The 24123-nt window shown below is 36.8% G+C and overlaps 1 protein-coding gene across 1 annotated transcript in view; it reads left to right on the forward strand.

Annotated features, from left to right (window-relative positions):
- Positions 1-1366: 1366 nt before the first annotated feature.
- The window catches only part of LOC133520821 (alkylglycerol monooxygenase-like), a 50835-nt gene continuing 28078 nt past the window's right edge, over positions 1367-24123 (forward strand). The window contains exons 1-3 of the mRNA XM_061855499.1: positions 1367-1572; positions 17221-17371; positions 23861-23988. Coding sequence (XP_061711483.1) covers positions 17228-17371; positions 23861-23988 — 272 coding nt within the window. The 5' untranslated portion in view covers positions 1367-1572; positions 17221-17227. The remainder of the gene's footprint in view (positions 1573-17220; positions 17372-23860; positions 23989-24123) is intronic.

Raw genomic sequence — 24123 nt, forward strand, 5'->3', positions numbered from 1 at the left:
GCATTTGTGTGAAGCACGTTCTCGTTGTTGTTAAATTTTTTGATATTATTAATCGTTACATATTGCAATTTAATGATGACTGTCATTGGCCTTCTTTTATGTAAGCATTAATATTTTTTAGTTATATTTACGGCTGCTGTTATCCTGAATACCAAGAATATAAATAAAATAAAAAACATGTCTTTTTTTAGTACCTACAGCTGCATGGTAAACTTGTAATGTAATAAAACACGCTGCTAGGTTTCAATTTTCCTAAACAAAAAATTGGTAATCGTCTCGTAGATCTTCGTAACATTCAATTTAAGTTCCTAAATTGGCTATCGATTCGATTCAACTTTATCAATTTCATATTTCAAGTGGTAAGGTGATCCTCGTACAGAAAGTAATATTGAAAACAATATACGCTTAAGTTTAACGAATTATTACAAGAAAGCTTACTTGAACACTTAAAAAAATACACAGACTCGGAAAGACGATTCACACAGGGAAAACACGTTATTAATATAAAACGGATTTCTTTCTCAAGCAATTATATTAAATATAACTAATACAGTACTGTGCAAATAAAACTTACCTACATATTTTATTAGACTTGTTCTGTTGTTTGCACATAATACATAATAACAACAATGTTGCTAAACAAGTAAACATAAAATCTTTTATGGCTCAATGTGTCCATTTGCAAAGTTTTATCAGCTAAAGATGTGCCAGTTAATTAAAAACGTTTGAAAATAGACACAAAAAATGGCATAATAAAAGATAAGTACAATGAAAATGTCGAAAACAAAATCAATGTTTTGTTTCAAGTTAAAGAAAACACTAAATGGACTGTACAGATTTCTAAAGGGTCGCCAACCTGGAGTTGCAGGCGTCCATCAGATACGGTGACTGCCTACCATTAGGCGGGCCGGGTGCTTCTTTGCCACCTACGTGGTATTAAAAAACCGGCCAAATGTAAGTCGGACTCGTGCACGAAAGGTTACGTACCAGTACGCAGAAAACGGGATGATTGTATGGGAGCTCCACTTAAATAATCATTTTATTCTGTTTTTAGTATTTGTTGTTATAGCGGCAACAGACATACATCATCGGTGAACATTTTAACAGTCTCGCTATCACGGTTCATGAGATAAAGCCTAGTAACTGACAGACAGACGGACAGTGGAGTCTTAGTAATAGGGTCCCGTTTTTACCCTTTGGGTACAGAACCCTAAAAAAGAAAAATGAAAAAAAATATTTTACACAAAAGTTTTCGTACTCAATCGCAATTGTAATCATCAGCGAAATATTCGTAGTGTCAACGCAAAGGCAAACAAAGTGTTAACACACGTCCGTCTATTTATACAAATACGACCCACTCACAGCGTCGTATGCATTCATTTGTTTGCCGGCGCGGCGGTCGATCAATCGTACGTTCATTCATTCCACTAGTTTCAAATTGAATTACCAATTGAATTTAATTAGCGCGGTGAAGGGTTAAGTTTGAAGATAGGTTATCTTGAGATTAGTTATAATGTTAGGTGTGAGTGTTGTGTATTGACAGTTTGTGCTACAAGTTTGTGATTGTTCTTGGTAAGTAATTTATTCTCTAATTCAATTTTAATTGTTTTCGTTTTCGATCAGGAGTTACCTAAAGTGGAGTTCGATTGAAATTGCAAATAATATAATTGACACATGTATGAAAGAATAGAAATGAAATAAAATTGAACTAAAAAATCCATACTAAATTGTTGCCAGGTTTAAGCATTTAACGTCAAAAATGTGACAGTTACCAAGAAAGTGGTGTCTTCATTTAATTTCTATTTTTTTTTATATCGCACTGTAATTAACCTTCATTTCTTTGTGATCTCGCATTTTTTGAAGACAACCATGTTTTTTTTTTCGATAGGGTATGTACTTAAATCTTTTATGTATAACAGTTACTAGTTAATGCATATGTTAAATATTAATATGTAAATGAAAACAACCATCGTAAAACTTTTAGGTTAGGTGTCAAACGCTAACAAAATCTGTCACATTTGTTTACAGTTTTTTTTTTAAATTTCAATTGTAGTTCAACTTTACAACAAATTATGTTCAATACAAAATATTTCACGCTTAAGATTCTAGCCAAATAACGGTATTTTTTCTATGAAATTCCATTTCGGGAGAAAACGTTTTCCACTAACTAAATCTTAACAAATCACTTTGATTTTGATGTTGATCGCTTCAGCATAATGTATTCTAGGTTTATAGATTTCGCTTTAAAAAAAAATTGTTTTGCTAATTTTGAGAAGAAAACCTATGAACCTAGTTTTTCATTGTGTCAATACTAAAAAATCATGGAGAATGGAAAATATTTAGAAATGGAAAAACGTTTTCTCCTTTTGTATGGATAATCACGATGTATACTCCCATCTTCAAAGAAGATAATTTTATTTTTAACACTACGCATTAACCGTAAACCCAAATAATAAAACATAAAAAAAACATACAGCCGTATTGATAACCTCCTCTTTTGAAATCTTGAAATCTGTTAAAAAGTAAAATTACATATTTATAGTATCGCCATATTACCTTCCTAAATATTGTATACTTAAAAAAGTTACACATTTTTTTTTTCTCAAGCTTCATTATTTGTTTTCTCATAATAAGAATACCTTATCCTGCTACCCTAAGGTTGTCTGGAAGAGATCGCTTACAGCGATAAGACTGCCTGTTGCTACCCTTCTTTACATTGTAAATCTGTTTTTGAATTTGTTTTCTTTGTGGTGCAATAATAGTACATTACTATAGAAACGTAACCGGGAAACGTAGGGTTGCAGTCCAAGTAGATATATACGGATACGGATAGAGATACGCGGCCGGTAACCCCGTTTCTCGCCGAGATATGTATAGTGCTTTTCTCAAACTTGCAATTCAAACAAAAAATTGTAGTCAATTTGCTTTGTGGCGACCTACTCGGCTCGCCACTCTACCAGCGGTGTACAACCTTACGCGCGTAAGTCCGCGCGCCTGCGCGATGCGCCACCGCGGTTGCTTAGCAACGAATATACACAACAAATCACCGTACCAAGCTAACTGAAGCTAGTTGATGGTTGGATGCCAAGACGTTGTGTCACAATTTGACGTTAAAAAAAAAAACAAAAGAAGGTTGCTTTACAGTCCTAGGTGTGTAAGGCAGTATGAAATTCCTTTACATATCATCTTCACTCATCGCACCTGATATGTAGTATTTCCGGACCTAATTTGACGTAAGTCATGTCATCATTTCATAGCAAGTTTGAGAAAAGAATATTTACTTACTTACTTACTTATTCATAGTACACGAGGCACTTTCACCTTCTTTGACATTGTTATCTCTGTTTTCTTTTTAAATCTTAATCTAATCATCAATCAAGTCTTTGTTAGTAAAATGACGATGAAAATTCTGTTTACGTTTATTTTTTGTTTTTATTACAAGACTGCTTTGTTTTGATAGATTACTGTTATTAAACTGTATGCAACTATTAAAAAACGAGGAGAGGGAGTCGCGCGTTTATGTATTTTGTACTAATTTTTATAAATTAATTTATAGAAATAAAAGTATTCAGTATTTTAGATGACTCGTAAAAAAAATGTATACAATAGTGATATAATCAAGTTTTTCAATCTAGTACCTTTCTTAGGCAACTCAGCAAGCTTCGTTACTCGACTGAAAAGCTCTCTCTATTATATCACGATTGTATAAAATATTATTATTATAGACAACTGGTTAACTTATTTTACCATATTTAGGGCTGGTTTGCACCAAACCGTATGGCATCGTTAAATTATCTGCTAAATGTTATTTTATGATAATTATATTTCATATATATCTTTATTAATATAGCAATAGAATGAAAATTTGTCTTTCTCAATTTTGCAAGCGGCATTTTGAATTTGGCACGGCTATCTAGAACACGGGTCAAGGTTTTGTTATCATGAGATATCAAAGAGATATTATTTCCGTTGAATAATTATTGTGGAAACTATCACAAAGTAAACAGTAATTAAATGAAGACACTTGTAAGATTAAAGACAGCAGGGTGCTTAGCCAACGCGCCAATCGTTAACGCTTCGTAGCGAAAGCAACTGTCACTGTCGTGTGCCACTAATGTGGAAGAGTGATAGAGACAGATGACTACGTTACGCTATGGAGTGTTAACGATTGGCACGTTGGATAATCACCCTGGAATAGTATCAAATTGTACAGTGCGTTAGAGCACAGAAAGTATTTGGCAACTCTAATCATTACTTAGGCACTGTAAAGAAAAGACGCTTAGTACAAGGAATTTCGTACATTGACTCGCTTGACCCTATCTCTATCCCACATGCGTATATTGCGGTCCCGCTCGCACAGAGTTTCATTGGCCGCTGGTATCATGGGTAGGACAGCAATAATAATAATAATTACGCGCGTGGGATAGAGATAGGGTGAAGCGGGTCAGTGCATTAAATTTCTCATGCTAAGCGTTTTTTATTATACTATTTTATAGAAAATATGTATTTTTAAGTTATTGTCCAAACATACAGTTTATGAAAGGTAGAGGCAAGGAATGCAATCTCCATAGGCAGAACTGATGAACAAAGGGTCCAGCTGTCGGCTATAAATAATAGTTCCAAATCTCTCCAGAGTAGCGCTAGAGTAGCTAAGAACCTAGGCGTTATTAACGGAGTGAAGTGCGCTGTCTATATTTGATAGGTAGTGGCTGATAACAGCCACTATGCCAACTCGCGTCTTATGCAAGTTTTCACTTCCACCCCTGGAGCATTTGGCTATAACGACGCCTCCCTGGATGGCCAATGAAGGCAAGCCAGAGCTGAGAGTCCTGCGGTCCACTCCGACCGACGAAGACACCACGCCGGACGCCACAACGGAGACCCTAACAGACTCTCGGGAGTACTCGGGTCCGTGGGGTCGTTACTCCCCAACAGCTCGCCACAAGCTGCCCTTATTACATTCACAAATATAAAATCGAGTCGGTTGGCAACTTGGCACTCGGGAATTTATGAAGCGTAATAATTTTGGTGTAAGATATTATAATATGACACGAACACTCGGAAAATGGTTCTGACAACCCAAGTTAGGTCGTAAAACAATGTAGGAAATGGTCTGAATATCTTTATCTCGGAAAGTCGACCTATAAACCTTACTTCATGAATGTGGCCTCAATTTACTCGTATCCGGGCGTTTATTTCTTGAATAGCTGGAATTTCCTCATGGGTGGAAAGACATTTATATATATTGTTAAATAACTTTTAACTTATCGTTTACTCCTCTAGTGCAGCGGCCCTAATTTCATAGAAATTTCAAGTGTAAACACGTAAAGTTGGTTAAATTGTAAACTGAATTCGGAAAAATTTTGTTAATTAAAAAAAAGTTACCAAGATAGAGGTCTGATTATATTTTTTCTGTAAAATTAATATAATATTATGTCTTCTTCTTTAACCTAGCGTTTTCCCGGCCTAGCGCCAGGGTCCGTTTTCCTACTTAATCTTCTCCACTATGCCCGGTCTTCGGCATCCTCAGATGTGAGATTGCTCTCTTCCATGTCCGCTCTTACGACGTCCAGCCAGCGCTTCTTAGGCCTACCACGGCCGCGTGATCTAGAGCCTTGGACAATGAGGTTGAGGCATCTATTTCCAACGTAGTCTACTGGTCTGCGGCTTATATGGCCATACCATCGGAGACAACTTTCCTGCAGCTTATCCACTACGTCACCAATTCCGAGGCTGCCACGGATGTGTTCGTTACGTATGCGATCAAATCGCGTGACGCCACACATCCATCGGAACATCTTCATTTCGGTGACGTGAAGCTGCTGGACATGTCTTCCGAGGGCAGGCCAGGTCTCGCTACCATATAGTAGGACTGGGCAGATGATGCTCTTGTACACAAGGCCCTTTAGCTTCACCGGTATCCTAGGGTCGCAGATGACACCGGTTACTTGTCGCCATTTTGCCCAAGCAGCACTTATTCGGGCTTGGACGTCGTGATCGATTTCACCAGATTCGTGCAGCACGGAACCAAGGTATTTATTCGTTTTCACGACAAATCCGTCTCCTACCTTTATAGGATCGGGGTCCGTGCCGCCACATGCCGCCACATCAGAATATTAATATTATGTAATTTCATAATTTTTCATTGGTAAACTTCTGAGATACGGGGAGAGGGATGGTTTTTTTTTCGCATTTTCCTTCATAATTTTTTTTTAATGTTAAAAAAAACAGAATGAAATGTTTTGGAATATAGAACTTGAGCTCTTACAAACGATACCCAACTTGAGCTAGTGACTTTGAAATCTTGCCCCCTCTTTATATTGGGCATTATCTATATTTAGGCATTATCTTTTATATTATAGTTAATAAAAAAGAAATGATAAATAAAAAAATATGTGTTTGGGTTAGCTCAGTGGACAGACAGACAGACAGATGGATGGATTGACAGAGTCGCACCAGAATGGTTTCTTTTGTACCATTTTGGTACAGAACCCTAAAAATAGTAACGAGAATGTTTGAGGCTCGAGAAAAGACAGTTTTCATAAGTCATCACCAACGAAATCGCAAACATAATCTATTATCAACGAACAGACAAAAGACAGTTTTCATAAGTCATCACCAACGAAATCGCAAAATAATTGTGGAACTGTTTACTATAATAAAATTAATTATGCCATCTAATCGAATCGTATCAACAGGAAAATTACCGAAATACATTAAAATGCATAAACAAAGTAAGTAATGGCAAGGCCAAGGCTCTCACGCCAGTAACTTAAGGTGACATTCGGATGTCAACTGCAGCTGCATTACCGTTGCGACATTACTGGGGCGGCGTTGATGTCGCCGCGGTATCTGACCATATCCTTGATAAAATAAGTGACGGAATGTCATATTCGCGGCAGTAATTGTGGAGTGTGGAATTAAAAGGAATAAAATCTCTTATGGCAGAACTATTGCAAAAGTGACCAGCTTTCAGCTTTAAATAATAGTTCCTTATCTCTCCGGTGGCGCTAGGTAGGTTCATGGATTACATGAAACATAGAGGTATAATAATATAGAGATAAGGTGGGGGAGGGGCCACAAATAACCCGACCAAATTACGTAGGTTGTTTATGGTATGTTGTCAGAAGTGTTAAAACGTGTTTTAAATTTTGTCGCATTGCGTAAGTTCTGTTCTCACGGGCGCACGCATTAGCACATCTATATAAACACTAGGTCTATGACATTTTATTTCGGTGTGTTGTGGCGCCGCCTATTTAATATTTTTTGATGGACACTTTACATACATATAGATTTTTCTCCTTTTATTCCACACTCGATAGCAGGAATGCGGCAGCGAACGTCACTCCTTTTATCAAAGAATTTGACACATACGGGGGTGACACCAATGACATCTTTATGCTGTAACAAAAGTCACTCATTGTGTCAAGAAGTCACTCATTGTACTAAACGCGTGCGCTCGTAAGGGACAGAATATACGAAATGCGACAAAATTAAAAACACGTTGTAACGTTCCTGAGAACACACCAAAAACAACCTATGTAATTTGGTCGGGTTATTTGTTGCCCACCATCAGCCATACTAAAATTTACGGGGGGAATGAAAAAAAATTAGACTGTGACAAGGACAAACAATAATAGCGCTTTCTCTGCTACTCCTGCTGAATTCCATAAGTGCATCTTTTTCGGTCATCTGACCCCTCCCCCATTAATGCTGCTTCAGTTGCTATCTGATTGTCACCTTTTTACAAAACACGTTCTGCACGTTCCTAAAAGTTGAACGTTTGTCTCAAATGTAACTTGAACTTAAGATTTATAACAACTGTGCGCTGTGAGAGCTCAAAGTAATGATGGTGATATGATTGGTCAACTTCATGAATAGTTTGCAAAACAACATTCTCTCCTACGCCTCAATGCAACACCACTAAACAATCTTGAACCATGTGGATTCTATGCTGCTTTGCCAATAAGGAAGTATAACTAACTATTTATTACTAGCTTCAGTCCGTGACTTTGTCTACGTGGAATGATTATGATAACTGATAAAAACTTTCTTATGTCCTTCCCCGGGCCTCAGGCTATCCCCATACCAAATTTTATCTTAATCGGTTCCGCAGTTTAAGCGTAACAGTCAGACATATAGAGTTACTTTTGCATTAGTAGGAATCACTGGAGTTATACTACGTCTTTATATTCACCGGCAGGAACACAACACGTAATACGTGTCACGTATGAGTAGGGTCTAGTGTTATTTGGCTGCTGTTTTCTGTAAGGTGGAGGTACTTCCCCAGTTGGGCTCTGCTCTAGATCTGGAATGACATCCACTGGCTGTGCCCTGCCACACAAAGCGAGATGACATTCACAATGCCCATACCTCTCTTTTGGACATAGTTTAAGGACGTACCCGGGTCAAACACCGGATCCAGTAACACTTGATCTCAATTGATCCTCTTTTTTATCACAACCAAATATAGTAATAGTATGGATATGAGACCAATTGCTTAAAAGGCCGGAAATGTGAGCTAAGGCCGGAGCACAACAGTTGCGTGTGCATAGCGTAGCGTGCACTTGCGCGTGCGCTAAAATTTTGGAGCCGTACGCACACGTGACGCAAGCGGTGTGCCGTCTCTTATATGGATCTCTATAATACGAGTACAACGCGCACGCGCACGTGTACGCACACGCATCCAGTGTGCACAGTTCTTTAGAGGTTTCCTAAACTCGAATCGTCTCACACTATGAAATGGAGACGTCTTAGAGTGGCGAAACGAACGTATATACAGAAAATATTATTATTATTAGAAAAGTTTATTCGTTTAAAATATTTTAGTGCTCCGTACAAAACTTAGTTCACGGAGCTCTTATATTTAATTAATGTTTTTTTTTCGTATCAGCATATAATATTTGCAATAAACAATTATCAGCCTACAATTGTTATTTTCCAATGCATATATCGTCCTTCTTATAGTGTCGGATTTCTAGAACCTAGTTTCAATAAGTACTGACAATCATTTTACATTTAAAGATATTTTTTTAAATATGACAATTGTGGCTTTATCGCCTACATAGGCTACTAAATGTCGTAATTTTTTTGTTTCTTCATTTATGCAAATTACGTTCACATGTCCAAGTCACGTTTTGTATCACGTTTCTAGATAGTAACCGATTGGAGGTCGACGTCTAAAGAGTCGTAAATAGTGAATGAACTTATAAACAACATTCAACGTTCGTTCAATTCAATCCATTCACAAATTGAGTCGATAAAGCTGTGGACAGACTAACGGTAGCGATGCGGTGAACCGTGAGCGAGCAAGGCGGTTGATTCTCATAAAAAATGCGCTTTGAGGCCTAAAGCTTTCGAATGTTGAATAATAAAAAACCGGGCAAGTGCGAGTCGGACTCGCGCACGAAGGGTTCCGTAGCATTATTTATAAAAACGGCAAAAAAAATATGTTTGTTGTATGGGAGCCCCCCTGCAATATTTATTTTATTCTGTTTTTAGTATTTGATGTTATAGCGGCAACAGAAATACATCATCTGTGGAAATGTAAACTATCTAGCTATCACGGTTCATGAGATACAGCCTGGTGACAGACGAACGGACGGACAGCGAAGTCTCAGTAATAGAGTCCCGTTTGACCCTTTGGGTACGGAACCCTAAAAAACCATAAAAACTCAAGCGGATTAAATTGAATAATAATTTACAAACCAAAAAAACCTTGAAGGAAAAAGAAATGAAAAAAGTTACTTATCCAATTCAATGCGTCCGAACAATGGACGACTATGGAAATGAACTGAGGTAATTGTACAAAACTCAACCCTCGGCAACTCAGTTATTTAGCTAATAAATAAAATTGAACATAGAAAAATAATTTCACTTTTAAAATTCATTTAAGCACGACATCTGGAATCTTCGGTCGTCCTCACACCCTTCTCTCTTCGTCAATACCTAAATCCTAGCTCATTAAAATAATGTTGCTACATATTGTGTCTGACGAACAATTTGTCTACATCTTTTCATAATAGACATCATGGCTGAGATACACGTCATACTCGTGAACGGGTGCTGTTTGTGGAGACCGGTCTGTTTAAGCTTACACGGGGTACAGGTTATGTTAAAGTATGTAACTTTACTTTTGAGTGACATTAACGTGAGACACTTCATTCGGTTCTTGTCTGTTTTAATTTTTTTGTCTTTTAATTATTTATATAAGAATTCAAGCCTTGGCGACCCTCTACATCTCTAAGGATAATTTAATATATATTTTTATATTTTATCTCTGACACGTAGAGACTTATACATCTCTAAAGAATTTTAGTATTTTATGGTTTTATTTTTTTATCATAGTTTTTTTTTGTGTAATTTGACATTTAGAGACAGTTTACATCTCTAATAAAGTATTTATTATTTCATAGATTCGATATTTGTAATTGTTTTTTTTTTAATTTATTGTTTGTAAAAATGGACATGTAAAAGTGCCCCTGTGGCCTATTTGCTGAATAAATGTTTGATATTTGATATTTGATCAAAATAGAACTCCCAAGGTCGTCCGTTTAAAACGAATCCTCAGCCAGCATGTAGCTACTTCAGAGCCTCGACAATCATGTACAATATACGACAATATGTACACAGCTTAAAGGAAGGGCACATATCAAGACAAGCTAGTTACCTTGACTGTTTTGTTTGCTCGTTAGTCGCAAAGTTGTATAGAATACTCGCGGCAGTGACAAACTATCACAACTGACAACCAGCCATTTTTTAATCGATGATTTTGAACTACGTTCTCAATTTGGGGTCATTGTTATTTTTTAGAAGCTTTTATTTAACTTGACCAGTTAGTAGGTGTGCATGTAGTATGGGTGGGTGTGGTACAGTCACTTCTGAAAATATCGGTACGAAAAATGTGCCAAAAATATGTATACACTACCTGGGCAATAAAGTCGTGTATACATATTTTTGGCACTATTCTCGTATCGATTTTTTTCAGATGTGACCGTATGTCCCCATTTTCCGATTGGGATTTAAATTTGCATCCATAGTCGTATGTAATTCGAGTGACAATGCAATATTATGGTACCATCGAGCTGATCTGATGATGAAGACAGGAGGTGGCCATAGGTACTCTGTGATGAAACAACGCAATCTAAATTGTGTTTGGGGTTTTTAGAATTGTCTCGATGAGTATTAGTTGACTGTGGTAAAAAAAGTACAGTCAGGGATTAAAACTTGTACCAAAAATGAAATACTTATTCATGCATTGTTGCGAAAGCAACTTATTATTATATAAAAATCAATGCAGTAGCCGTCGGGCCGATGCTGATCTAACCGCAGCCGTCGGGCTCGGCTAGTATTCGGAGGCTTTTTAAAAGCACCAATAGGAGCGCTCCACATATTCTGTATCGCGGCCAATTAGAAGCATCTAAATTTAAACTACCTTTTTGTACTGATCATATATTGCAAATCACTCTTTCATCATCCTCCATACTATCAACACCCACTTTTCTACATTGAACCGTTTTGACAAGAACCCTTGTAAACCAGTACCCTTTGGAAGATTATACTTCATTATAAATCGAAGTTTTATTTAAGTCGTCGAGATCCTGACCTGCACGGCGGCTACATGCATGTTTTCTGATTTATCAAAGTAGTATTTGGAAAATCGTTTTATCTTTGAGTGGCTTATATTTTTAATATTTTAAAAGTATAAGCCACTCATACGTTACCACCTATATCCCATCGTGGTCTCAAGGTCCCATTGATTATCAGCGTCTTAGCTTATTGGTAATGACGCCGCCTACGGAGGCATCAAGTCTCGGGTTCAAGTCCAAGAACAACTCCGCTTAGTTTGGGGCTCCTTTAATATGCGGTGGCAGCATTTCATTTTATTTCATTTCATTTATTTATTGCAGTCATGAACATAGTTACATAATAAGGTGTTACAATTAATTTAGTCAATTCATGACACCTTGTTAGGGCACACAATATTAAATTTAACTAAATATCTAATACCTATTAATGGCATGGTTCCATTTTTGTCGCCTGTCACTATGCCCGTCACTTTCGCACTTACATACTTGTTAGAACGTGAGACATGGTGACAGACGATAAAAATGCGACCATGCCACTGCTGCTGTGTGAGATTGTCCCCATTATCTTACTCTTACTTCCTCCGTCATACCACACATTCCACATGGATCTGGGGGCCTACCGCGAAAACCGGAATTCGCAAATTGCGAGGATCTTTCTCAATTACCCTCACTAAGACGTAATTAGAGTGACAGAGAAAAATTTCCGCAATTGACGAACTTCGATTTTCGCGGTTATAGTCCTGTGCACATGCTCGTAAACAAACAACTTGTCAAGCGTACAAGAATATTATGCTTCCCGTAATAACTTCACTGTTAATAGTTATGACCTTTTCTGATGTCTCTAGAGACTTAAATTAGCCGGTTCGCGAACGGGTTTGGTATTTTGGACTTGTTACGTAAAACATGTGTGTCGTAGGGGCCATGGTCAATGAAATATTATCGGCCCAATTCGAAGAGTGATTAAGACACGTTTAAGATCTTTAAAAGATCGATAACTAAACGTCATGTCAATATTGATTTTTATTTCGATTCCGCTGTGATCCCAATAAGATCTATCTACGATATTTCTAATATCAAAGTGACATTGGTTGCCCGAATCGAGCTGCTTCTATCAATTATACGACATACAAACGATATCTAAATGAGATCTTATCCAGAACTTATCGTTATCGTATCTCATTCTTCGAATCGGGCCGTAGAAATCTGACTTATTGAAATTCCAATAAAAAGTCTATTACAGAGGAAGAAATGAAGAACAAGAAAATTTGGGATATCAAAACATGCAGGCGTTTTCTGATTTTAATGAAAGGTGATATACTTAAATAAGATCTGCAGCGGTATCATGCGCTGGCACCATGGTTCCATTTTTATCACTTGTCATTAAGCCCGTCTCTTTCGCTCTTACATACTTGTTAGAACGTGACAGGCATGCTGACAAATGATAAAGAGCCGACCATCATAGCCCTAATGGTCGCATTTTTATCACTTGTCATGCCGTGCGTCACTTTTGCACTTACATACTTGTTAGAACGTGACAGGCATGGTGACAAATGATAAAGAGCCGACCATCTTAGCCCTACTGGCCGGGTAGGACGGTCGCACTTTGATCATTTGTCACTATGCCTGTCACTTCCGGACTTACAAACTTGTTAGAACGTAACAGGCACGGTGACAAGCGATCAAAATTTAACCGTGCACCGTGCTACACCCGCTGGATTTATATTTACAGTACCCCTAGTGTAAATATTTTCGACAGCGAAACGTTACGTACGCGTTTGCGTTAAGTGTCATTTTGTATGAGATTTTTGACTTTCCAAAACGTCCCGCTTGGCGCGCTGTTCAAAAACCCATACAAAATGAGACTTAACGCAAACGCGTACGTCACGTTTCGCTATCGACTAAATTTACACTAGGGGCAAAAGGGTCAAAAGTGACACATTTTTCAACCAGAAACGTAACTTCTGGCACTGACTGATCTAGTGTTATTCATAACCTGTTTATTAAATAATTATGCCTGATGACCATACTTAAAGATAAAGATATTTTATTATTCAAGTAGGCATATTACAATGAGCTTATGAACATCAAATAAAGCGTAGACTAAAAAAAGCTAAGAAATTTACTAAATTTAACGGGTCACTCACGTATTTTTAGTCGCAACAACATGTCACGACTTAAAATACGTTATTAGCCTGTTTCAATATATTTAATATGTCTGCTCACACGGAAGTTTTGTTATTAAAAGTGAAAGATTCATCTACTTTACCATAGGTACCTTTTGTTTATCCAATATGTTGCTCATTTAAAATGTAGGTCGTAATTTTGTACGATATGTTTTTTGTAAGAAAGTTTGGCCACCACTGCCTTGGAGTAACGTCATCTCAAATCATTCTGTATAAAACTAAAATTAAGTTCCAAAAGTACACGTTCTAACAAAACACTCTCGCCAATACTTCGACCTTTCTCACAGAAAGGTCGTCTATTCTCGCAACACTGTCCACGAACACATGTCGAGCTTAGCAGGGGTTCAATTGATATTCAACATGTCAACTGATAGCCGTAATAGGTCATCATAATAATATAAATCGTGATACAATATTGCACTACCGATGTGTGGTTGTAGGGATTAACGTTTGCCGACTTCAGTGTATGGAATGTTAATTTTAATACTTTGTTTTTGTAGGATACGCATGATTCACTTTTTGTATTATTTTTTTACATCAGCAGCTAACTTAGCATATTTTGCTGCAAAAACAGTGAGGAAAATCGTGTTTTGCCCTTTACGCAGTTACTTTTTCTAACGCAGCTCGTCATTTTGGAGCGCAGATTTAATACATATAATCTCATTAATATTTTTTTATAATAATTGTAAATGATTAATTTCTTACCAACTCATTACACTTAGATAACTCTGACACATTTTAACTGTTAATGTACGAGTAAAAACGAGACCAATTTAGCACTTTTCAAGACCTACCTATGACCCATTTGAAATAACTCGCGAAACAGGTTAATACAAAAACTATTATTGTAGTAGTAGTAAAACTTAATACGCGATTAAGACCCATTTCTATAATTTAATAATGTGTGAATGTTTCAATCAGTATTATGGTTAGGTATATATAAAAATACTATATTTATTGTATGTTGACGAAAGAACCATAAGGGTGCCCTTCGACCAGAGATGTGATATGTTTGCTATGCTATGTTTTCATACATTTGAAACGTAGCTGTAGTTTCTCGAAAGGCACCCTAAAGGATGCTAGGCCCGCCGATTCGTCCGACACGTCATTTTCTATGACGGCTGATCGGTGATCACGTGGTGCTTTCCATGGAAAACGAAGCAAACATGAAGTTTTTGCATTTTAAAAGATTTATTCTTTAATTTAAGTTCAACTTAGAAGAAACAGAAGATTTGCAAATAGAAGTTGTTAGCTGAGAATATTAGGTAGTTTGTAGGTTTTATAGAAATACTCGTATGGTGTACATATATCAGTAGAACTAGTTCATCAGTTTCTTGAATATACACTACTTGACTGTATATAAATTGGCATTTATAATCATATTTATATATATTTCAGAGATAAAAGCCCGCTTGGGGTCAAGTTATCACTTAAGTAGAAATAATATGACTTTTATACACTTTGTGCTAAATTACATATGCTGATATCTTGCCAGTGACCAAGTCAGGCTAGATAATGGATATATTATGTTATTGAATGTGTACCTACTTACATACACTACTACGTACATACACAATAAAGAAAGTTTTTAATTTCTCATGTTCCGAAAGTTGGTTCTTGTTGTTCTATGAAGTGTGCAGAAAGTGATACATTTCTGCTCTAGAGCATGTTACTTGCCAAGTACGTTTTTAATTTAATTTTTACGATACGTCTCAAATTCTATTGGTCTCAAATGGATTTGTTGTACAATTGTACAAAATAATGAAAGATGTAAGTAAATATCGATTTTAAGATGTAGGAAAGTATCTAAAATAAAGCCTACTCGCCATTATGAAACAGTAGGCTGTTTATAAATAGAAATATCCGATAAAAAGCAATTTAAACAGGTTATTTTTGGTTTTCAGTTGTTTTCGAGTTCACCCAAGAATTCATGCTTCAAGAGAAACTTTTTGAAGTAGAAACCTGACCGAAAAAAATTTCAAACACTTCCCCAAGTTACCCCCATTTACAAATTTTTACGTATTGTACAATAAAAAGGCTGTATCTGAAGCTGCGCTTAGGAGAAAAATGAACTTTATTCTCATATTAATTTAATCCAAATTCGCATTACTTATAAAATTACTTTGCTAACGGTTTTAAACAGATCGTAGAATAGGGTTGTTTCCAATATTTTTTTAACGCTTATATTACGTTCTATATTAACTAATAGTTGCCCTAAAATTCAACTTTTATACTATAAACGGCTTTAAATATGTTAAATTAACAAAATATATTTTGACAGATGCTTTCGCGCCCAAAACGCTCTTTGAAAATTGTGTGCCGTCACAGTTTACAGTTTGACACATAACTACATACACACGTAGAAGATACGAACTGTCAACTGACATCGCATATGTTGTTTATCGCCTAACTGTCAACAGTGTCAATCCGAGAGTTGTGACGTCATCAGAATCTTCAATGACGTTTCGAGTATGGAACACCGAGTCAGATTAACTGACTATACCGCTGTTTACACTTGACTCCTCCTGCCTGGACCCCCATACGAGTTTGGTCACGTGACGTGTGCCAAAAGATATTTTAAATTCAATATTTACAAAAATATGGTCATTACAGGTCCCCTAAAAGTAGTTTAACATGTTCTTATAATCCAAAAGAATTTATTGGGATACAAATGATACAATTCTGCCCTAAGATTTGTAGATGGATTATTATTAATCTAATTATTGCTTGAACTGAGAATCCTCTTCAAAAGAATTTTAATTAAGTTGATTATAGTAATTAATAATTATGGTAGCGTTATTACTTCCTTAAAAAAAGCTTATAAAAACGAAATGTTGAACAAAAACAGAAAGCGAAATAGCACCTATAACAATAACAATCAACTAGTAATGGTCGTGACCGTGACACAGACAAGGTGCCGCATTATGGGTGAGTCGTATCGGTCTGCTACAGTAGGCAGGATGGGGTTGGAGCTGGCCCGCACCCTGCGGAGCGATGAGGCAATTCTCTTTCATATTAAAATTGCAAGGCTCGAAAACCGGTTAAATTTCTAAACCGTTATCATGGACTTGGCGCAAAACCTTTTAGTGTCGGTTTCGCTCGAAAAACCGTTACTTTTAAACCGCTTTTATGTAACCGGTTTAGATCAAAATAAACCGGTTTCTTCCTGTGTCGGTGCCTATGTTTACGTGACACACCAACAGGCCGGCAGGCCGTTTCGTCGCTTGTCGAATAAATCGGTTTTTGTAGGTTACAAATAAAGTTCTTAAAACGTTCGCGTTCATATAAAAGGTCGGAAGAAAACCGAAATAAACCGGTATTTATCGGTATTTTATAAACCGGTTCCGAGCCTTGTATAATTGTTAAGGTTCATTGCAAAAAATATCTTAAGATTTAGCTGTAGCTGTTTCATGAAGTCGGTTTTTTATAAAATAATATTTTTATTCCAGATACACCATGGAGTTCTCGTACGCAAACGAGACGCTGGTGGAGTCGGCAATGGTGAGCCACCTCAAAGTGGTGGGGAGGCTGTTCTACCTCATCACGCCGCAAGAACACATGTTTGAGAGGAAGGAGGATGTGCCTAACTTTTTTAAACAGGTATACTTTTGATATTGTCTTGAAATGATACGCTTCTGCACTAGAGCATTTTACTTTCCCAGTAAGTTTGTTTTCGTTCTTATTACGATAAGCAATTAAAAGTTAACCACTGTCAGTTTGTGACATTAATTAAGCATTAAGTTTCAATAAAAAATTGGTTTTGGTTCATTCCATAAACTATAAGCGATATTTCAATGTAAAAAAAGGCAAAATGTTGATTCTCATACAGATTTCATGCTAAATGGTCGTTACAAAATTGACAGCGATTAACTTTTCTTAACAACGAATGCTAATTGGGTACAATATTTTCTGAAAACTCTGACAGGCGTAACTGACGTTAATCATCTCCTTTTCCTGTAAATTACAGGCCTGCAATAAACTTTGTGTGTGCTTGCATATTATGTTTGCACACTACGCGTATTTATTTTTCTAGACTAAACAGTAAACACTATATTTTATAGGCCACATTTTAGCGAACGCATACCAGTAATATCTTTTAATAATCCAGCGACCAACATTCCCTAACTCCGAACACGTGTTTATGAAATTGGGCAGCCGAAATACTAATAAAAATCTGTTATAACTACATTTAATAAATCATTCAATTATGAACTTTGATGTTAGAAGATAGGGTCCATAATTGAACAAACATTTGAATGTACATTGGTAAGACACGTTATGTTTAGCGCGGGATGTTCAGGGCAATATCGTCCGGTAAATGCATGCCTCATAAAAGTATGATGCGGCAAAGGTAGGCTTTTGAGTGGAATTTTGAAGCTGAATTTTAAATTAAAAGGAAACTATCTATATGGAAAATTTCACTTTCAGAGCAATAGCCAAACTTTTTTTAAGTGAAATCTTCTTTAGCGGCACTGTGCACTTTTTGTAATGGGGAAAGAAATGTTAAACTCGCGTGGTTCGCGGTAGGCCCACTGCGAACCACGTTCAACGTGTTGCCTCCCTGTCACACTTACGTACGGCTTTACAAGTGTGATAGAGAGGCAACATGTCGAACGTGGTTCGCGGTAGGCTCTCAGGTGTCACGTGATCGTCAGATTGAAAATCAGTAAATCGGACACGTGACATCAAGGTGACGTTTATTATTGGTTGACGTGCAAATTGAATGTCCACGAAACCTGGTTACTTTTGAAAATTTTAGACACAGTAACGTTATGTGCTAATTATCGCAATAGTGCGTTAAAGTAGCACTATATGTATTGTAAATATATTTTATATTTGAAATATATCGCAATTCGTTTCAAATTTCCTATTTTTCGCACATGTATCGTAATGTATTACACGACTCCAACCTATATACATCTTTAAAATATATTTCCGAAACGTTGATTCGTAAATATGTTTGTGTACTCGACCATTAATACAATCCGGGGACCAATAACCTTCAGCAAAATTAATGAAACTCGATATGCAGTGTCCCCTTGCATTAAAGTGTTATTAGTATGTTGCAATACATTGTCAGCAACTGGGTTTAATTTGCACAGAAGCAAATTTTCTATTTAGGTCACACGGCACTTTCGATGTTGCTCAACTTGGCAACGTTTCTTGATTGATCGTTCTCGGTTTTACCTTCGAAGTTTGTTTGAAAAAATAATTGGTTTAGTTATTTTACTTGTTGCGATGCGGTGAGCCTGAGTGATTTAATGGCAACGTTTGAAACCATGTTCTTAATGTAACTATGGTTCTGCATTAAAGGAAATGAAAAGAACTTTGAAATGAGCTCAGTTTAGGGTTCCGTAGTTACAATTTTGTCAGAATAGTAGTAAGCTGGGAGTACCTTTGCTGCGCTTTGTATGTCTTTTTACTAAGAAGAGAAGATTTGCATCAATTCAAAAGCGGCCAAGTGCGAGTCGGACTCGCCCATGAAGGGTTCCGTACCATTTATGACGTATTAAAAAAACTACTTACTAGATCTGGTTCAAACCAATATTCGTTGGAAGTTTGCATGGTAATGTTTATCATATTTTTTTTTTAGATTTTTCATTCCGTTATTTTAGAAGTTACAGGCGGGGGGACACACTTTTTTTCACTTTGGAAGTGTCTCTCGCGCAAACTATTCAGTTTAGAAAAAAATGATATTAGAAACCTAAATATCATTTTTGAAGACCTATCCTTAGATACCCCACACGTATGGGTTTGATGAAAAAAGATTTTTTGAGTTTCAGTTCTAAGTATGGGGAACCCCCAAAATTTATTGTTTTTTTTCTATTTTTGTGTAAACATCATAATGCGGTTCATAGAATACATCTACTTACCAAGTTTGAACAGTATAGCTTTTATAGTTTCGGAAAAAAGTGGCTGTGACAGAATCGGACAGACAGACGGACATGACGAATCTATAAGGGTTCCGTTTTTTGCCATTTGGCTACGGAACCCTAAAAACGGCTGGACGTATCCATGCCAAATTGCAGCTTTCTAGCACTAACGATCACGACGGACAGATAGATACGGCAAAACTATAAGTCGACTTCGGAACCCTAAAAAGATTCACAAACAACTGGTGTCACAGCACACTGCACTGTTCCCAGTTTTGGGCTACGGTGTCATCTATTCCTAGCTCTTTTAGGTCCTTCTGGACCGTCGTCAACCGGGTGGCGGGCCGTCTTCCGGCGCCTCGCGCTGTCGTGGGTATGTTCAGGGCAACTCGTACCATGTGGTCATCAGCCATGGTTGGTGGTACCATGTGGTATCTCATCTCCGCTCGGATGAATTAAAGTCAACCTAAGACTTAAAATGTCAATGTCCTCAGTCAGCCAATTCCGTCAGGGTTATGGCGACAATGATATTTCTGATGAGAAGTACTCCCAGCAAACTTCATTCGTGAGACGTGTATTTCATACGAAGAAAGGCTTCAATGAACTTTTAAGTTCAAAGTTCAACGCCCTATACTACTTGTTACATCTAACACGTCTCATGTAGACCACCACTCATCACTAGATAGGACATGTCAGATAAGTTACACTCCCGCGTGAGTCTTAAGGCGAAATTTCGATTCAGTTTCGTTTATGTTTTCTAAGTTTTGCTTGCGATTTAATTTGTCTAGGTATTAATTTCTTATGTGGATCGGAAATTAGTCATAGATTTATAATAGTAATTTCGTTGCATAAAAAAATATTTTTCATTGTAGAATAAATATAATTATGTTTTTTTTTTGTCTTAAGCAACACATGCAAAATATTTATTGATTTAATAACACTAACCACTCGTATTACGAGACTACAAAAGTAGCTGTTGTTTCCTTTTGTACGCGGTTTTATCTATTATATGGTATCTAAATACTTGTATAAAAATCTAATTTTTACGGTTCCGAGCCAAAAAAGTAAAAAGGAACCCAAATGATGTGTCCGTCTATCTATCTGTGACATCGCTAAATATCTCGAGAACTGTGTTATTTGTTTATACTATTCTGTGCTGCTTCAATATAACATATTATAACTTTAGTGAATAAACATAATAAGATATTTTACTTTTAAGCAATATTGCTTCGTCGGCGACAAAGTATTAACCACAATAGGTTATAATTTATAATATTATACTCCATCTAGTGTTATGTAGTGATCTGCAACTCAATATATATACCTAATAATGCTATAAATATATTATTATATCGCAAGCGAATCACAAGTCATGCGAAATTGTACTTTAATTAAATAGGAACAAGAATTATTATGCAATGCTGAAACTGGGTTATCCTCAAGGGGCTGATCTAAAATAGTACTTATTGGTCTATACCAATAAGAATTTTACTATTAATAGGAGGTATAACACTTGTTTGACTCAAGCTGTTTTAAAATAGTACTTTTTCTACTCGTCGACTGTAATGGTTGAATTAAGATTCCGTATACCAAACTGTAATTGGGTACTTTTCATGTATGGGCTCCCAACTCAACTATAATATTCATTTCGAAACGGTTTAGTCGACTATAAAGAAATGGCACAATCACAGCTCGCCGCGGTCAAGAGGACGAAACAAAACGATAGCTCAAATTAATTAATTATTTCAGGTTGTACAGTAGAAACAATTGCTTTATAAGTCATAAACGCACATGTGACACCCTTAATATAGCAACATCCATAGAATACGAAAACCGCTTACCATTGCTTGTTAGTCTCCATAGGCTACGGTGGCCAAAATTGATAAAAAACTGTTTAAAAATTGAATTTAGCGCAGAGCAAGTACCAGGGCCTCATGAGTTACGAGGAGGTGTCCCGGGTCCCGGCGGCCGGAGCGCGTACGAGTATGAAGGTATCGCGGCTGCTCGCGTATTTTAAATAGCTGTATACAATTGGCTTGTTTACCTGTATGATTTTATTAGTTTAAAGTATTTTTTTATTGACTCATAGAAAAAGTATTGTACATACAATAGTGATATAATCAAGCTTTTTAATCTCGTACCTCACTTTGGCAACTCAGCAAGCTTCGTTGCCAAAACACGGTACTCGACTGAAAAGCTCTCTATTATATCACGATTGTATAAAATACTATATTGTCGTAGTAGAAAGAGTTATAAATGCACTTGTATGGGTATTGTATGACAGTGGTTTCTCAATGCTGTTGCAACGCGTGTAATGGTATCCGGTGACATTTAGCACTATTATCAGGGTTGACACTACAAGCGTGAAATAGAAACCATAAAACGTATACCGTAAAATGGTCCAACTTTGCCCCAATATTTGCTCGACTTTAAGGAAATTATAAATATTTATTAAACTACTACTGGCCTTAGCATCTATTTCAAACGATCTATGATGCAATGTCTAGAGACATTACACCGCCTGGGACGGAGTTAAGGAAAACGCAGGGATGCCCAGCACCTGCGCCACCCTCTCGACCTCACTGGCCGGACCCACAGGAAAGGCAAGCCAATACGTGTGGAGCCAGGTTGGCTGCTGGAGTCTACCGCAGATTTCAGATTGGACCCTACTCACGCCTAACGGGGACTCCGTCCCGGGTTTGATTTTGGAGTTTTCCTTCTCCTAGATAAGTTGCAACCCAATGCTTAGAGGCTTATCTCCCTGTGACGAAGGGTTAGATGACGGCTTCCTTCGTGAACTTAGTCGCCTCTTACGACACCCTCATTCCTTTAGGTTTGGTGCTATTCTTAAGCCGGACACCACACGGAGATTACTAGATTAAGTATTTACTATTAACCCTTGACCGCATTCGAAGCCATATGCGGCAGATATGATATTCAACTCTATTGGCAGCTATTAAAGTTCGAATTTCAACAAATGTTTTTTTATTACATGCAGTAAGAGGTTAATTATTCAGATGTATTGATATGAGAAAAAGAAGATCTTATCTAACATAACTCTATCAGTAAATCAACATTATAAAATATTGTTTTATATATTTGAAGCAATGAATAAGGATACCCATTGTTTGGGGTATCTTTACTCCTACCTACAGCTTACTTAGTTGACGACTTTGGTGGTCAAAGGGTTAAAAAAACATAGCAAACAGCACCTTTTGTTTCTGAAAATATTTATCCTATTTCAATACGCAATAAACTAGAGTAGGTTAACCTAGTCTTTTCATCAAAAGATAACCGGCTTCAAAAAATAAATGAAATAACAAACACTTTTCGTAATTCCATTCGATTACGAGAAAACATAATCCAAATTAATTAATTCTAAGTACCTTACATCGACTAATTTTGATAATCCGATTCAATTATTCGAAATACGACCCCCATTATTCGTAATGCTACAGTAATACAGTTAATTTGAGTCCACCAATAGAATTCCCAAGCGATCTCGAATTATAAAAACGCTTAATATTCTGTACGTATTTGAACATTCATTATAGAGTCTTAAACTTCGGGTGCAGACGCGGTGACCCTAATTTTTAAGCTTGCTTGGACACATCTAAGGTTTCGTGGTATTGATTAGGAAAGCGCTGGCGCTGGGACCTCGTAACTTATATCGGACAAATCATGTGCTATTTAACTCTATCAACGTTATTATTTTTCTTAACTCAGTAGCTCAAAGAAGGCTACTTTGACCATTGATGCGTAACACATTAGAATATAATTAAATTTTGCTCACTATACATGGTATATATTGTTGTAAGACTTAAAAAACATATTTTAAAGATTTTATAGTGTATATACATATTTTTTATAATTGTATTGTGTTCGTACATGTACCTAATTGTATCATCTATACCTCCTGTTTTTGCACCGCCTACAACTTGTCTGCTTTGCCTAAAGGTTAACTAGTAGAAAATTCCTTACGGCATTAAGTTCGCCTATCGTACAGTGTGTTTTCTTATGTGCAATAAAGATTAAATAAAATAAAATAAATAAATAAAGCCTAACTATGTGATAGGTATCTAAGTACCTACCAAATTATAATAATTTTATGCTTTTAGAGAAAATTTTGGGGCAAATCAGGCACATTTTATGGTACTTTACTCATTTCATTAAACGGGAACAAAAGTTAAACTTTGGTCATTTTTTTCTCTTCCAGTCATGGCCGTATTTCCTGATATTCATGGTACTGGAGCACATAGTGTTAAGGCTGGAGGGCAAGCCTGGGATCAGACTGAACGACGGGATCACCAGCATCTCCCACGGGATCCTGCAGGAATGTGGCAGGTATCTGTTCATTCACAATCATTACAGGCACACTTAGATATTATATGGCAAAAGTGCCATGTATACTCTTGGCAACGGTCTGTCCTAAAAGAGCTACGAGCGGTCGGGTTGAGCTGGAGCGAGGCCAGAAGGTGA

This window comes from Cydia pomonella, chromosome 8, assembly GCF_033807575.1.
Source record: "Cydia pomonella isolate Wapato2018A chromosome 8, ilCydPomo1, whole genome shotgun sequence".
Taxonomy (NCBI): domain Eukaryota; kingdom Metazoa; phylum Arthropoda; class Insecta; order Lepidoptera; family Tortricidae; genus Cydia; species Cydia pomonella.